At 42.5% G+C, this 14,515-nt stretch overlaps 1 protein-coding gene across 8 annotated transcripts in view; it reads left to right on the top strand.

Annotated features, from left to right (window-relative positions):
* ASXL2 (ASXL transcriptional regulator 2) overlaps positions 1-14,515 on the top strand; it is a 79,716-nt gene that overhangs the window by 47,490 nt on the left and 17,711 nt on the right. For 7 of the 8 annotated variants that reach the window (XM_079792718.1, XM_079792719.1, XM_079792720.1 and 4 more), the window contains 3 exons: positions 70-185; positions 2,749-2,875; positions 4,423-4,563. In XM_079792718.1, coding sequence (XP_079648844.1) covers positions 70-185; positions 2,749-2,875; positions 4,423-4,563 — 384 coding nt within the window. Of the gene's footprint in view, positions 1-69; positions 2,876-4,422; positions 4,564-14,515 lie in introns of all 8 variants that reach the window. The other variant, XM_079792725.1, reaches the window with a different exon arrangement.

The raw sequence follows: 14,515 nt of genomic DNA, 5'->3' as shown, positions 1-14,515 counted from the left end.
GATTGGGGAAGGCATGGTGCTTGATATCAACTCTGATAACAAATTTTTCATTGTCATTTTCCCCCTTAGTATCATCTAGACTGTCACAGCCATCCTCTCCCCAGTCAGGTTGCCCATCACCCACAATTCCAGCAGGTAAAGTCATATCTCCATCACAGAAGCACAGCAAGAAGGCACTAAAGCAGGTAATTATGCTAGTCTCTGTTTATCAGAAGTATAATCTCTTACATTAAAAATGCATGACTCTGGCAGCCATTAAAAATTTCTTGGAAAGACATGTTCTTTTAAGGAGAAATTTCATGCAGTTTCCCGATTAGGATTTAATAATGTATGTATCTCTGTGTCATTTGTTTGTGGCATATACTCTTTTTATCACATTTTATGTGTTCCTAATTTGCTAAGAGGTTTTTGTTTGTGTATGTGTTCATTTTAAAAATTATGAATAGTTGTTGAATTTTTCAGGTTTGTTTCTTCAGCATTTATTGAGATAATCAGGTGGCTTTCTTCTTTAAATCTAGTAACATACAAAATTCCACGACTAGATTTATTTTTTATTGATTTCAGAGAGGAAGAGTGAAGGAGAGATAGAAACATCAATGATAAGAATCATTGATCAGCTGCCTCCTGCATGCCCCCTACTGGGGATCAAGCCCGAAACCCTGTCTTGTGCCCTTACTGGGAATCCAACTGTGACCTCCTGGTTCATAGGTAGATGTTTAACAACTGAGCAACACCAGCCGGGCTAGGTTTTTTATGCTTATCTATACTTAGCTCTCTAAAATAAACTGTATGTTTGTTATATATTTTTAAATATGTTATGGAATTTTCTTTTTTAAGATTTTAGCTTGGGGAAAAAAAAGATTTTAGCTTGGATTTTGTTGAGAGTTTGTTTGTTTTTTCTTTTGTACTATCCAGAAACAATTTTGGAATCAAGATTGTTCTAACATCCTAAACTAAATTGTGTAGCTCTCTATACAGGGTGTCCCCCCAAAATGTATACACACTTCAACAGCTGATAGCTCCATTGATGTTTCTTTCTTTTCAGATTTAACTTACTGGAATTAATAATTATTCAAAGTGTGCATACATTTTTTGGAACACCCTGTATTTTTCTAGGTTTTTGGGGAAATTTTGAGTAATTTATCTTTTTCTTGAAAATTCTGTAAATCTCACTTTTTAAAATTGTTTTTGTAGCATTTCAATTTTACTTTATCTGCTTTTACTAGTCTCTTGGTTTTCTGCTTGTGGAGCCAAATTTGGAATTTTATTTTTCTTAGAAAGTGATCCATTTCACCTGATATTTTTTCAAATATTGGTATAAAGTTGTACATAGTATTCTTATATGTCTCTTTTTTGTTCTTCACTGTTGTCCATTTATAATGTACATGCATGACATTCATGCATGTACATTCATACATGGGGGGGGCGTTTCCTCAACCCGCCCTGTGCTGTCTCCCAGTCTGGGACCCCTCGGCGGTTCTTAGTGCTGCCGCGGAGGCAGGAGAGGCTCCTGCCACCTCTGCTGCGCTCACCAGCCATGAGCCTGGATTCTGGCTGAGCGGCGTGCCCCCTGTGGGAGCACACTGACCACCAGGGACAGCCCCTGCATTGAGCGTCTGCCCCCTATTGGTCAGTGCGTGTCATAGCGACTGGTCATTCCGCCGTTTGGTTGATTTGCATATTAGGGTTTTATTATATAGGATCTTTTTCCCCCCTCAACGCTACTAGCCAATAGTTTGTCTATTTTATTGGGCTTTTCTAAGAATTAGCTTTTGATTTTTTGAAATGCAAATGGTCAGTAAATAGAAACTCACTAGTAGTTAAGAAAACATGAAAATAGTGGACTACTATTAATTCTCAGATCGGTATAAAAATTTTAATTATATCAAGCATTGGCAAGTGTGTGGGAAAATGGTTACTGTAGTTTGTCGGTAGAATATAAATTATTGTAGTTACTTAGGAGACAGATTTTGTAACGTTTATTAAAACTTAATTATTTCTTTTATTTTTTAAATGTGTTTTTATTGATTTTTAAAGAGAGAGTAAGGGAGAGGGAGAGAAAGAGAGAGAAACATGGATGAGACAGAGAAACATTGATCAGCTGTGTCCTGCATACCCCCTACCAGGTATCAAGCCCGCAACCTGGGAATGTGCCCTGATCTGGTATTGAACTGGCGATCCCTCGGTACATAGGAAGATGCTCAACCACCTGAGCCACGCCAGCCAGGGTTTATTTATTAAAATTTTAAATATACACCCCATAACTAAACAGTTGAACATTTTAGAACTAATATTAAGAAAAATACATACATATATATCTATATATATAAAAGCCCAGCGACCGGAAAGGCAGAACAACCAGAATGACTGGTGGCTATGATGCGCACCGCAGCAGCCAACCAGCCTGATCTAGGCTCCAATCGGCCCCTCCCCCCGGCCAGCCCCACCCCTGATTGGCTCCCAACACCCTGATCATGGGTGGGGCCAGCCAGCCAACTGCCCACGGGCCCCTCCTCCCCCTGTCGGCCCGGCCCTATGGGCTCCCATGGGACGGGCCAGCCGGATCCCGCTTGTGCACAAATTTGTGCACTGGGCCTCTAGTATATACATAAACACACAGAATAATATTTGCATTGAAGTTTGTAATAGCAAAAAATTGCATGCTCTTTACCACTTAATAGGTCATTTACTTTGTCTTATTACTGAAACTGATTGTCTTGTTTCTCACAGTCAGTTTTCTCTTTCTAGGCTCTAAAGCAGCAGCAGCAGCGGAAGCAGCAGCAGCAATGCCGGCCAAGTATGGCCCTCTCCTCCAGTCAGCATCTCTCTCTGAAGGCTGTCAAAGCTGCCAGTGACTCTGCGACTGCCAAATCTGGTAGGTAGATGGGAGTGTCTTTTCAATGGAAGTTTCTTTACTTTTATTATTTTATTTTATTTCTTAATTGAATTTATTGGGTTGACATTGGTTAATAAAATTACATGGGTTTCAGGGGAACAATTCTATACTACATCACTTGTATATTGTATTGTGTGTTCACTACCAAAAGTAAAGTCTCCTTCCACACCATTTATCCTCCACATTACCCTCTCTTGCCTCCCCCTCTCTGATAATCACCATACTATTGTCTGTCTCTAGGGGGGTTTTGGTTGTCTTGTTTTATTTTGTTTTGTTGTTTTTGCTTAATCTTTAATCAATGGAAGTTTCTTTTTCTGGTAGTTTCATGTTGGTTTTCCAATTTGTATACTATAGCATTTATTTTTAAATTATTATATTTATTTACATAATTCTTGCACTGCTAAATCATTGACTTACTAGTAAATCTTTCCAAGGTAAACAGAAAATTTATGCAAATATTCATGCAGTTACTAAAAAATACATAAGTGGGATTTGTATGTTAGAATGAAATCTGTGAGTAATGTAACTTCCAAGATGTCTTAGTAATATTTGGAAGCTGCTGATCAATAACCTTAGAAAGCTGATGTTTCCAAAAGATGCTCAAACTGAACTCTCTTCTCTACCTCCTTTAGAAACAAAAGGTTTTGTTTTGCCCAGCTGGCGTGGCTCCGTGGTTTAGCGTCAACCTATGAACCAGAAGGTCACAGGTTCAATTCCCGGTCAGGGCACATGCCTGGGTTTCGGGCTCCATTCCCAGTGTGGAACTTGCAGGAGGCAACCGATCAATGATTCTCTCTCATCATTGATGTTTCTCTCTCTCTCTACCTTCCTCTCTGAAATCAATAAAAATATATTTAACAAAAAAAGTAAAAAGAAAAGGTCTTACTAAACATATATGCAGCCTTTGAATTTCCATTGGACAGACCTACAGGCCTTTAGATTTGTTGTTGTTGCTTACTTATTAACTGGTCTGAATATAGACTTTGTATTTTATTATGCAATTCATTTTGATGCCAGTTAATTATATGTGCCTGCCAGATTTAAACTGTGTCTTGCAGAACTTTGCATTTATGTTAGGAAGGAAATTTACCACCCAAAGCCAGTAATGTGCTGAGAGGAAATAAGGGATTTTACCTTTTGTAAAAATATATATTTTCATTGATTTTTAAAGAGAGGGAGAGGGATAGAGAGATAGAAACATCGATAAGAGAAGAATATCATTGATCGGCTGCCTCCTGCATGCCCCCCACTGGGGATCAAGCCTGAAACCCCGGCATGTGCCCTGACCAGGAATCAAACCAGCTACAGAACCAGCAACCTCTTGGTTCTTGGGTTGACGCTTAACTGCTAAACCACACCAACCGGGCAGGATTTTACTTTTTTTCGAGGCTTAATTCTCAGACTCAAAACACCTTGCCTCATACATAACTACTTTTAGTTAGTGTTGAATGGTTTAATTGTTTGATTAATTGGTTTCTATCTATAACTTTAATGTCACCAGTCTTTTATATATTTTTCCCTGGCAGTATGGGAAGGAAAGCAATCTGATGGACAGTCAAGCAGCTCCCAGAACTCAAACTCTAGCTTTTCTTCATCCGTTAAAGTGGAAAATCCGCTGTTAGGCTTGGGGAAGAAGTCATTCCAAAGGTCTGACAGACTCCACACAAGTAAGTTAATTTACAAAGACTTCATGTTTTTATCAACTTAATTTATCAACGCAGTATATGAAATTCATCAGCTGCCTGTCTTAATTTTACTTCCTGTTCACCTATGAGGTCTTGACCATTTTCATGTCCCTCCTGTCCTGGCCTGTCCTTACCAAACTTTATTCAGAATAAGATCTGTTATCAGGCCATTTTTGTGGTTTATTTATTTTTCTGATCATAAGTTGCTTTGTCTGGCATTATTTACGTTTTATTTCTAACTGTACAGAAAGAGCTTATAATTAAACCTGGCAAACTGAACATTTTTTTTTCTGCTCCCTCTGAATCTCACAAAAAATGAGAATATGGAAATACAAAAGCCTAAATCCATAAGGGTGAAGAAAACAAGGAGATAACAGATGTCAACAACTTTGAAAGATGAAAACTGGATGGGTATTTCACAGAGCTGAGTAGCAGATGCCAGTAATAAGCAAGCCAGCTTAAGGCTATAGACTACCAGAAAGGTTCCAGAATTGGAGATATAATGGATCATAGTAGAGAGGGTGAGGCAGATATTTAGTTGGTTAAGAGCATCATAACAAGTCAATGTTTTTTTCTCTCTCCTTTCCTCTCTTTCTATAAGTCAATTAAAAATAAAAAGTTAGTAAGAAACAGTTTGATGCCTCACCCAACTAAGTAGGAGATAGATTTATTTTGAAGTGAAATTAAGCCATATAGATTTCCAATTCAGAGATATTACACATAGCAGAGGGCAGACAATGAGTCAATGTACTGGAGTTGGGGAAATTAAGTAAAATATGAATACTGAAGAGTGATCCTCTTGTTTGACTTCCAGAATACTAGTAGTGAGGCATATTTCTACTACCACACTAACTATGCTCCAGCAGGAGATTGGTGAATTGGTAACTAAGAAAATGAAATAACCTCAGAAAAAAATCTGCAGGCACATTTATAGATTTGCTACTAAACAGAAATCATCTTGGTCACATTTCTGTGGTGCTCTCCAGTCTACAAAACCCACACAAAATTTTCATCCAGCCTTTTTAACCTTTTGCACTTGGATGTCGAGTGTGACTCGACATGGTTAGCATCGGTAGCAGCTCGAGAAAAAAGCAAGCGAGTGCAAAGGGTTAAGTGCCTATCTTTTAATTATGCCTACTAAGGATCACCTTTGAAGAAAATCCCATTGTGAGGACAAAATATGAAATATAGACTCAGAAGAAACAGACCATTCAGAAAGAAGAAAATTTAAAACAACCTTTTTAAAAAAATATTTTTTTACTGATTTCTGAGAGAAAGGGAGAGCAAGAGAGAGATTGAAATATCAATAATGAGAGAGAATCATTGATTGGCTGCCTTCTGCACAACCCACATGGAAGATCGAGCCCCCAACTGGTGAGCTAACTGGGAATTCAACTGTGATCTCCTGGTTTATAGGTTGACTAGAGGCCCGGTGCACGAAATTCATGCACGGAGGGGGGTTGTCCCTCAGCCCAGCCTGTGCCCTCTCCAATCTGGGACCCCTCTCACAATCCAGGACTGCTGACTCCCAACTGCTTGCCTGCCTGCCTTCCTGATTGCCCCTAACCGCTTCTGCCTGCCAGCCTGATCACCCCCTAACCACTCTGCTGCCAGCCTGTTTGCCCCCAACTTCCCTCCTCTGCCGGCCTGGTCACCCCTAACTGCCCTCTCCTGCAGGGTTGATCACCTCCAACTGCCCTCTCTTGCAGGCTTGGTCCCTCTCAACTGCCCTCCCTTGCAGGCCGAGTGCCTCCCAACTGCCCTCTCCTGCTGGCCATCTTGTGATGGCCATCCTGTGTCCACATGAGGACAGGATCTTTGACCACATGGGGGCAGCTATATTGTGTGTTGCAGTGATGATCAATCTGCATATTACTCTTTTATTAGATAGGATAGAGGCCTGGTACAGGGGTGGGGGCCAGCTGGTTTGCCCTGAAGGGTGTCCCTGATCAGGGTGGGGTTCCCTTGGGGTGTGGGGCGGCCTGAGCGAGGGGCCTGTGGTGGTTTGCAGGCCGGCCACACCCCCTGGCAACGCAAGTGGAGGCCCTGGTATCTGGAATTTATTCTCCTTCTACAATTGAAACTTTGTAGCCTGGAGCGGAGCCAAGCCTGGGGCTCCCTCCGAGGCCGGCAGCCGTTTGTCTTGGGGTTATAATTGAAACTTTGTTGCCTTAAGCGGGTGAGCCCAGCCAGGGTGTGCGGAAAGCTTTGCTTCCCCTGTTGCCGGCGGCAACCCTGGCCTGCTCTCTCAAGCTCCATTCTGCCGCCATTTGTTTGAATTTGTTTACCTTCTATAATTGAAACTTTGTAGCTTGAGTGGAGGCTTAGGCCTGGCCAGGGCAGGCGGAAAGCTTGGATTCCTCTGTTACCTAGGAAACCTTGCTCTCTGTGGCTGTAGCCATCTTGGTTTGGGTTAATTTGCATACTTGCTCTGATTGGATGGTGGGTGTGGCTTGTGGGCGTGGCTATCAGGCTGGCAGGCAGAGTGGTTAGGGACAGTCAGGCAGCCAGGCAAGCAAGTGGTTAGAAGCCAGCAGTCCCGGATTGTGAGAGGGATGTCCAACTGCTGGTTTAGGCCCGATAAACTGGCAGTTGGACATCCCCCAAGGGGTCCCAGATTGGAGACGGTGCAAGCTGGGCTGAGGGACACCCCCCACCCCCAGTGCATGAATTTCATGCACCGGGCCTCTAGTTGGTTAATAAAATTACATAGGTTTCAGGTTTACAATTCTATATTTTAAAACTGCAATATCTATAGAAAGAACTAAAAGATGATATTGTATCCATGAAAGAATAGAATACTATATTAAATATCCGAAAATAGAGTTCTAGGATACTAAATAATGTGGTAGCAGAAATAAAAAACTATAATAGAAATACAAAATGTTAAAGGTGAAGAAATTTCTCAGCGCATAGGTAGGTCTAAGGTGAGTTTCATATGCGAGAGGAGGTAAGAATATTAGAACGCTAATCTATGCTGTCAGAAATAAAAAAATAAATTGAAAGGAAGGTAAATATTAAGAGATAAAATACAAGAAAATTCCATGGAATTGAAAGCCACAGATTTCAGACTGGAAGTACATAATTGGCGTCAAGAAACACGAATAAAAGGAAACCTATCCCAAGGCACATTCTTTTGAAATTTCAAAACATCCAGGACATGAGATGATTTGCAAAAAAACCTCCAGAGAGAAAAAAATAATTCATCTATAAAAATTCAAGAATTGGAATGGCAGACATCTCTGAAGCAACATAGAAGCTAAAAGATTGTATAGAAATGCTGACAAAATTATAAAGAAAAGCTACTCTACACTCATTTATATATTCCAGACCTTTCCAAATTATTAGGTTTGAGAATAGAATTTCAGACAACTTTTTTTTTTCCCCCAGACAATTTCTTTATAAAAATCTCATTTGATTCCAGGTGTGGTAATGAATTGTTGTATTTTTCTTAGAGATAGTATCTGCCATAAACTGAATATGCCCTTTGATCATTAATCCCACTGCCAAAGATTAAAAATACTCATTTATTACACAAATACTTGCAGAAGGTATACTAATATGCCAAGCACAGGTTTAGGGCCCTAGAGATGTGGCAATGAACAGAACAAAGTTTCTTCCTTTGGGGGCCTATATTCAATTCAATTAAAGTCACAATTTTAGTGCCTGGTGCTTTGGAGACCCTATATAAGTGTTTACTGTTGCTGTTATTTATCGTTGTTGGTGTTATTACTACTAATATTACTTTAAATTTACTGAGATGTGTCCTGGCCAGTGTGGCTCAGTTGGTTGGAGCATTGACTCATATACTGAAAGGTTGTGGATTCTCTTCTGAATCAGGGCACATACCTAGGTTTTGGGTTCATGTATGGAAGGCAACCAATCGATATTCTGTGTCATATTTGTATTTCTCTCTCTCTTTTTCTCTTCCCATCCCCCTCTAAAATTAATAAGCATATCCTTGGGTGAGGATTAAAGAAAAATTACTGATATTGTTTTTGGAATAATGGTAATGAATACTATATAGAATTCTGTGTTTATTGGACCAAACTTGTCAATCTGAAAAATATCTCAGCTTCCCCCCATCCCGTCTTTAGTATGAGTGATTTATTAATAATTGAGAGAGATGTGTTGAAATCTTACTGGTGGCTTTGTCCAGTTCTCCCTGTTGTTCTATCATTTTTTATGTCACATATTTTTACATATCTGATACTAGGTATTTTTATGTTTAAAATCCTCCTGATGGATTGAACCCTTTATCATTATCACTATTTATTTACTTTATCAATCGTTGATTAGGTTTTTTTACTTAAAGTGTCTTATAAGGTACACCAGCTTTTCTTTGATTAGTTTTTCCCTGATATATCTTTACTTTGTTCATTTCTGTGTCTTTATGTTTTAGGTGTATCTCTGTACAGAGGATATAGCTAGCTGAATTTTTAAAATTTGTAATTTAATATGACAGTCTCCTTTATTCAGTGAGATTTATCCATTTACACTTACTGTAATTGCTAATCTATTTGGACTAGTTTTTACAGTCTTATTTATTTGTTGATCTTTGTCTTCTGTTTTTCTTTTGCAAAAAATATTTTTATTGATTTCAGAGAGGAAGGGAAAGATAGAAATATCAATGATGAGAATCATTGATCTGCTGCCTCCTGCATGCCTCCTACTGGGGATTGAGCCTGCAATCCAGGCATGTACCCTTGACCTGAATCGAACCCGGGACCCTTTAGTCTGTAGGCTGATGCTCTATCCACTGAGCCAAACCAGTTAGGGCTTGTAATGAGAACTTTTAAGATCTACTCTTAAAAGTAATCATCTTGATTTTTCTCCAAAACAGTAGTGCTTTACAAAAATTTAGCACTGATATTTTATATCTGGACTTAAATAATACTAGAGGCCTGGTGCATGAAATTCGTGCACTCGGCGGGGTCCGGAGGGGGGTCCCTCAGCCCGGCCTGCACCCTCTCGCAGTCCAGGAGCTCTCAGGGGATGTCCGACCGATGACTTAGGCTCGCTTGCCCTGGGAGAAGGGCCTAAGCCATCGGTCAGACATCCTTAGCACTGCCACAGAGGCAGGAGAGGCTCCTGCCACTGCTGCTATGCTCGCCAACCATGAGCCCAGTTTCTGGCTGAGCAGCGCTCCCCCTGTGGGAGTGCACTAACCACCAGGGGGCATCTCCTGCGTTGAGCATCTGCTCCCTGGTAATCATTGCGCATCATAGTGACCGATCATTCCACCGTTTGGCCAATTTGCATATTAGCCTTTTATTATATAAGATTATCTGACATTTCTCTTCTTAATCTCGCAAATCAGACACTAGGCTACTATTTTTTTTTATGCAACAATGTTGATGTACATTTATCTAAATGTTTACCTTTTTTCATTGTATTCTAGCCCATCCTTCCTATAATTTCATCAGTTTTGGTAAATGTACTACTGTCAATTTTTTAAATATTGCTTTCTTTCTCTTAATTTTCTCCTTTTGTTCAATCAAGCATTCGTTAGATTTCATTCTATCATTCATGTTTCTGTAAAGCTCTCAAAATCTTTAATCTTCTCTGTCTTTGTTATATTCTGGGTAAATTGTTTGGCTATATATATTTTAGACTAGAGGCCCAGTGCATGAAATTCGTGCACGGAGGGGGCGGTGTCCCTCAGCCCAGCCTACATCCTCTCCAATCTGGGACCCCTCGAGAAATGTCCGACTGCCCTCTCACAATCCAGGACTGCTGGCTCCCAACTGCTTGCCTGCCTGCCTTCCTGATTGCCCCTAAATCGCTTCTGCCTGCCAGCCTGATCACCCCCTAACCACTCCCATGCCAGCCTGATTGATGTCTAACTGCTCCCCTGCCAGCCTGTTTGCCCCCAACTTCCCTCCTCTGCTGGCCTGGTCACCCCTAACTGCCATCCCCTGCAGGGTTGATTGCCTCCAACTGCCCTCCCTTGCAGGTCTGGTGCCTCCCAACTGCCCTCTCCTGCTGGCCATCTTGTGGTGGCCATCTTGTGTCCACATAGGGACAGGATCTTTGACCACATGGGGGCAGCCATATTGTGTGTTGGATTGATGGTCAATCTGCATATTACTCTTTTATTAGATAGGAGGTGCGTGGGTGGGGGCCAGCTGGTTTGCCCTGAAGGGTGTCCTGGATCAGGGTGGGGTTCCCTTGGGGCGTGGAGAGGCCTGAGCAAGGGGCCTGTGGTGGTTTGCAGGCCAGCCAAGCTGCTGGTGACCCAAGCAGAGGCCCTGGTATCTGGAATTTATTTACCTTCTACAATTGAAACTTTGTAGCCTGGAGCGGAGCCAAGCCTCCTGCTGGATCCCTGTCTGCCGCTTGGATTTGTTTACCTTCTATAATTGAAACTTTGTATCCTTGAGTGGTGGCCTGGGCCTGCCAGAGTGTGTGGAAAGCTTAGCTTCTTCTGTTGCCGGGGAAACCCAATGGTAGCCATCTTAGCTGGGGTTAATTTGCATACTCGCCCTGATTGGATGGTGGGCGTGGCTTGGCTGGTGGGCATGGCTTATGTAGCGGAGTGATGGTTAATTTGCATATTATCCTTTTATTAGAGAGGCTTATAGCACCCCCCCCCACTTTATTTTATTTTATTTATTTATTTTTTTTTAATAAATTTTATTGATTTTTTACAGAGAGGAAAGGAGAGGAATAGAGAGCCAGAAACATTGACGAGAGAGAAACATCGATCAGCTGCCTCCTGCACATCTGGGGATGTGCCCGCAACCAAGGCACATGCCCCCGACCGGAATCGAACCTGGGACCCTTCAGTCCGCAGGCCGATGCTCTATCCACTGAGCCAAACCGGCCTTGGCTCACCATCCTGATTGGATGGTGGGCGTGGCTTGGCTGGTGGGCATGGCTTATGTAGCGGAGTGATGGTTAATTTGCATATTATCCTTTTATTAGAGAGGCTTATAGCACCCCCCCCCCACTTTAAACAGAGTCTAAACTGCTCTTTAATATAGTCATAGTATCTGATTTTGACAGTTTTTATTCTAACTTGTGGAAGTCCTGTTTATTTTTTCAAATCTTTGTTTCATTCCTAATTATCCTCATCTTTACAATGACATCTTTTAGATTTTAAATAATTTTATACATAGCTATCCTATATTCTATATACTAGTATGTGCCAGTTTCAGTAATAGCAGTAGTTTTACGTCTTAATTTTTTCTTTCTGTTTTCTGCTGACTCTGTCATAGTGGCGTACTTTCTGATTGTGAGGTAGTGCTGGATTTTAATTTGTAAGGATCCTATGGGTTTAATTTAAGGGAAATCCTTTCCTCTTAAAAGAATTACTTTTGCTTATATTTAGGCCAGGAGCCAGAGGTTACCCACACCCAGGATTGTGTAACTTTGTGCAGGTATTTCTAAATGTAGAATTCTGGATCCTAGATTATTATGCATATTAAAATTTTGCTGTATATGTTATATTTTCTTCTAAAAGACTAGAAGCCCGGTGCACGAAATTCGTGCATGGCAGGGGGTTGTCCCTCAGCCCAGCCTGTACCCTCTCCAATCTGGGACATCCCTCTCACAATCCAGGACTGCTGACTCCCAACTGCTTGCCTGCCTGCCTTCCTGATTGCCCCTAACCGCTTCTGCCTGCCAGCCTGATCACCCCCTAACCACTCTGCTGCCAGCCTGGTTGATGCTTAACTGCTCCCCTGCCAGCCTGTTTGCCCCCAACTTCCCTCCTCTGTCAGCCTGGTCACTCCTAACTGCCCTCTCCTGCAGGATTGATCACCTCCAACTGCCCTCCCTTGCAAGCCTGGTCCCTCTCAACTGCTCTCCCTTGCAGGCCTGGTCCCTCACAACTGCCCTCCCTTGCAGGCTGGGTGCCTCCCAACGGCCCTCTCCTGCTGGCCATCTTGTGTCCACATGGGGGCAGGATCTTTGACCACATGGGGGCAGCTATATTGTGTGTTGCAGTGATGATCAATCTGTATATTACTCTTTTATTAGATAGGATAGAGGCCTGGTGCACGGGTGGGGGCCAGCTGGTTTGCCCTGAAGGGTGTCACAGATAAGGGTGGGGGTTCCCTTGGGGTGTGGGGCGGCCTGAGCGAGGGGCCTGTGGTGGTTTGCAGGCTGGCCACGCCCCCTGGCAACCCAAGGGGAGGCCCTGGTATCTGGAATTTATTTTCCTTCTACAATTGAAACTTTGTAGCCTGGAGCGGAGCCAAGCCTGGGGCTCCGGCAGCCATTTCTGTGGCAGTTAATTCACCTTCTACAATTGAAACTTTGTTGCCTTAAGCGGGTGAGCCCAGCCAGGGTGTGCGGAAAGCTTTGCTTCCCCTGTTGCCGCCGGCAACCCTGGCCTGCTCTCTCAAGCTCCATTCTGCCGCCATTTGTTTGAATTTGTTTACCTTCTATAATTGAAACTTTGTAGCTTGAGTGGAGGCTTAGGCCTGCAATGGCTATGGAAAGCTTGGCTTACTCTGTTACCTAGGAAACCTTGCTCTCTGTGGCTGTAGCCATCTTGGATTGGGGTTAATTTGCATACTCGCCCTGATTGGCTGGTGGGTGTGGCTTATGTAGCGGAGTGATGGTTAATTTGCATATTATCATTTTATTAGAGAGGATTATTTTAATTTTAGCACCACCAGCAATATTTGAAAGTGATTTTGCTTTTCCTCAACATAGTCCTGTCATTATATTGCAATATTTGCCTTTTTTTTAGGTTTATTGGAAGCATTATACAAATAACCAACAATAACTCTGTGAGAGAAAGTGTGAGAGAGAGTTTGCATTTTTATAGACAAAAAAATGTTCATTGGTTTAACTGGTATTCCTGTAAGTGTTGATACCTTAGCTTCTGTTTATAGTTAGTCAACTATGAATTGCCTATTAATTCCCTTTGCTTATTCTTCTCTTGGTGATATTTGTCCTTTTCATATTGATTTATAAATTCACTTTTAATATGAAGAATCTTTTGTCATGGCTTGCAAATATATTTTTCACATTAGTTTATATATATGTACATATATACATATATATATTTTTTGTCATTTACATTTTAAAACTTGGTTTACCTCAAATCTGTCAGTCTTTTAAAAGACTGTAATGTTCTGATTGTGAACAGATTTCTTCAAACTGCCGAGCTATTCAATCATAAGATCTATACTACTAAAAGGGTAATATGCTAATTAGACCGGGTTGACTGGACATCTTCCAGATGTCCGACTTCCTTCCAGACAAAGCCACGGTGGCAGGGGCCGAGGCAGAGGTGGTTAAAGGCAATCATGCCGGCAGGGGGGCAGTTAGGGGGTGGCCAGGCCAGCAGGGGAGCAGTTAGGGGGCGACCAGGCTGACAGGGTGGCAGTTAGGGGTCGGCCAGGCAAGCAGGGGAGCAGTTAGGGTGCAACCAGGTCAGCAGGGGAGCAGTTAGGGGGCGACCAGGCTGGCAGGGTGGCAGTTAGGGGGCAACTAGGCTGGCAGGGAACCAATTAGGGGTCGATCAGTCTGGCAAGCAGAGGCAGTTAGGGGGCGACCAGGCCTGCAGGGGGGCAATTGGGCGACCAGGTCAGCGGGGGGCAGTTGGGGGGCGACCAGGACGGCAAGCAGAGGCAGTTAGGGGCGATCAGGGAGGCAGGTAGAGTGGTTAGGGGCGATCAGGCAGGCAGGCGAGCAGTTAGGAGCCAGCAGTCCCGGATTGCGAGAGGGATGTCCGACTGCCGGTTTAGGCCCCATCCCTAAACCGGCAGTCGGACATCCCCCTAGGGGTCCTGGATTGGAGAGGGTGCAGGCCGGGCTGAGGGGACAACTCCCCCCCTCCCACACATGAATTTCGTGCACCGGGCCTCTAGTTATTAGATAATGCAAATTCAAATTGTTGAAAAAATTCTCATGGGAAGAGAACAAGGGCCTCAGTATAATTTATATATAGATTTGAATTTTTTAAATCAAATTTTAT

Source organism: Cnephaeus nilssonii, assembly GCF_951640355.1.
Source record: "Cnephaeus nilssonii genome assembly, chromosome: 15".
NCBI classification, from domain to species: domain Eukaryota; kingdom Metazoa; phylum Chordata; class Mammalia; order Chiroptera; family Vespertilionidae; genus Cnephaeus; species Cnephaeus nilssonii.
The sequence above is the reverse complement of the archived record's forward strand: the minus strand, read 5'-3'. Positions and strand labels throughout refer to the sequence as shown.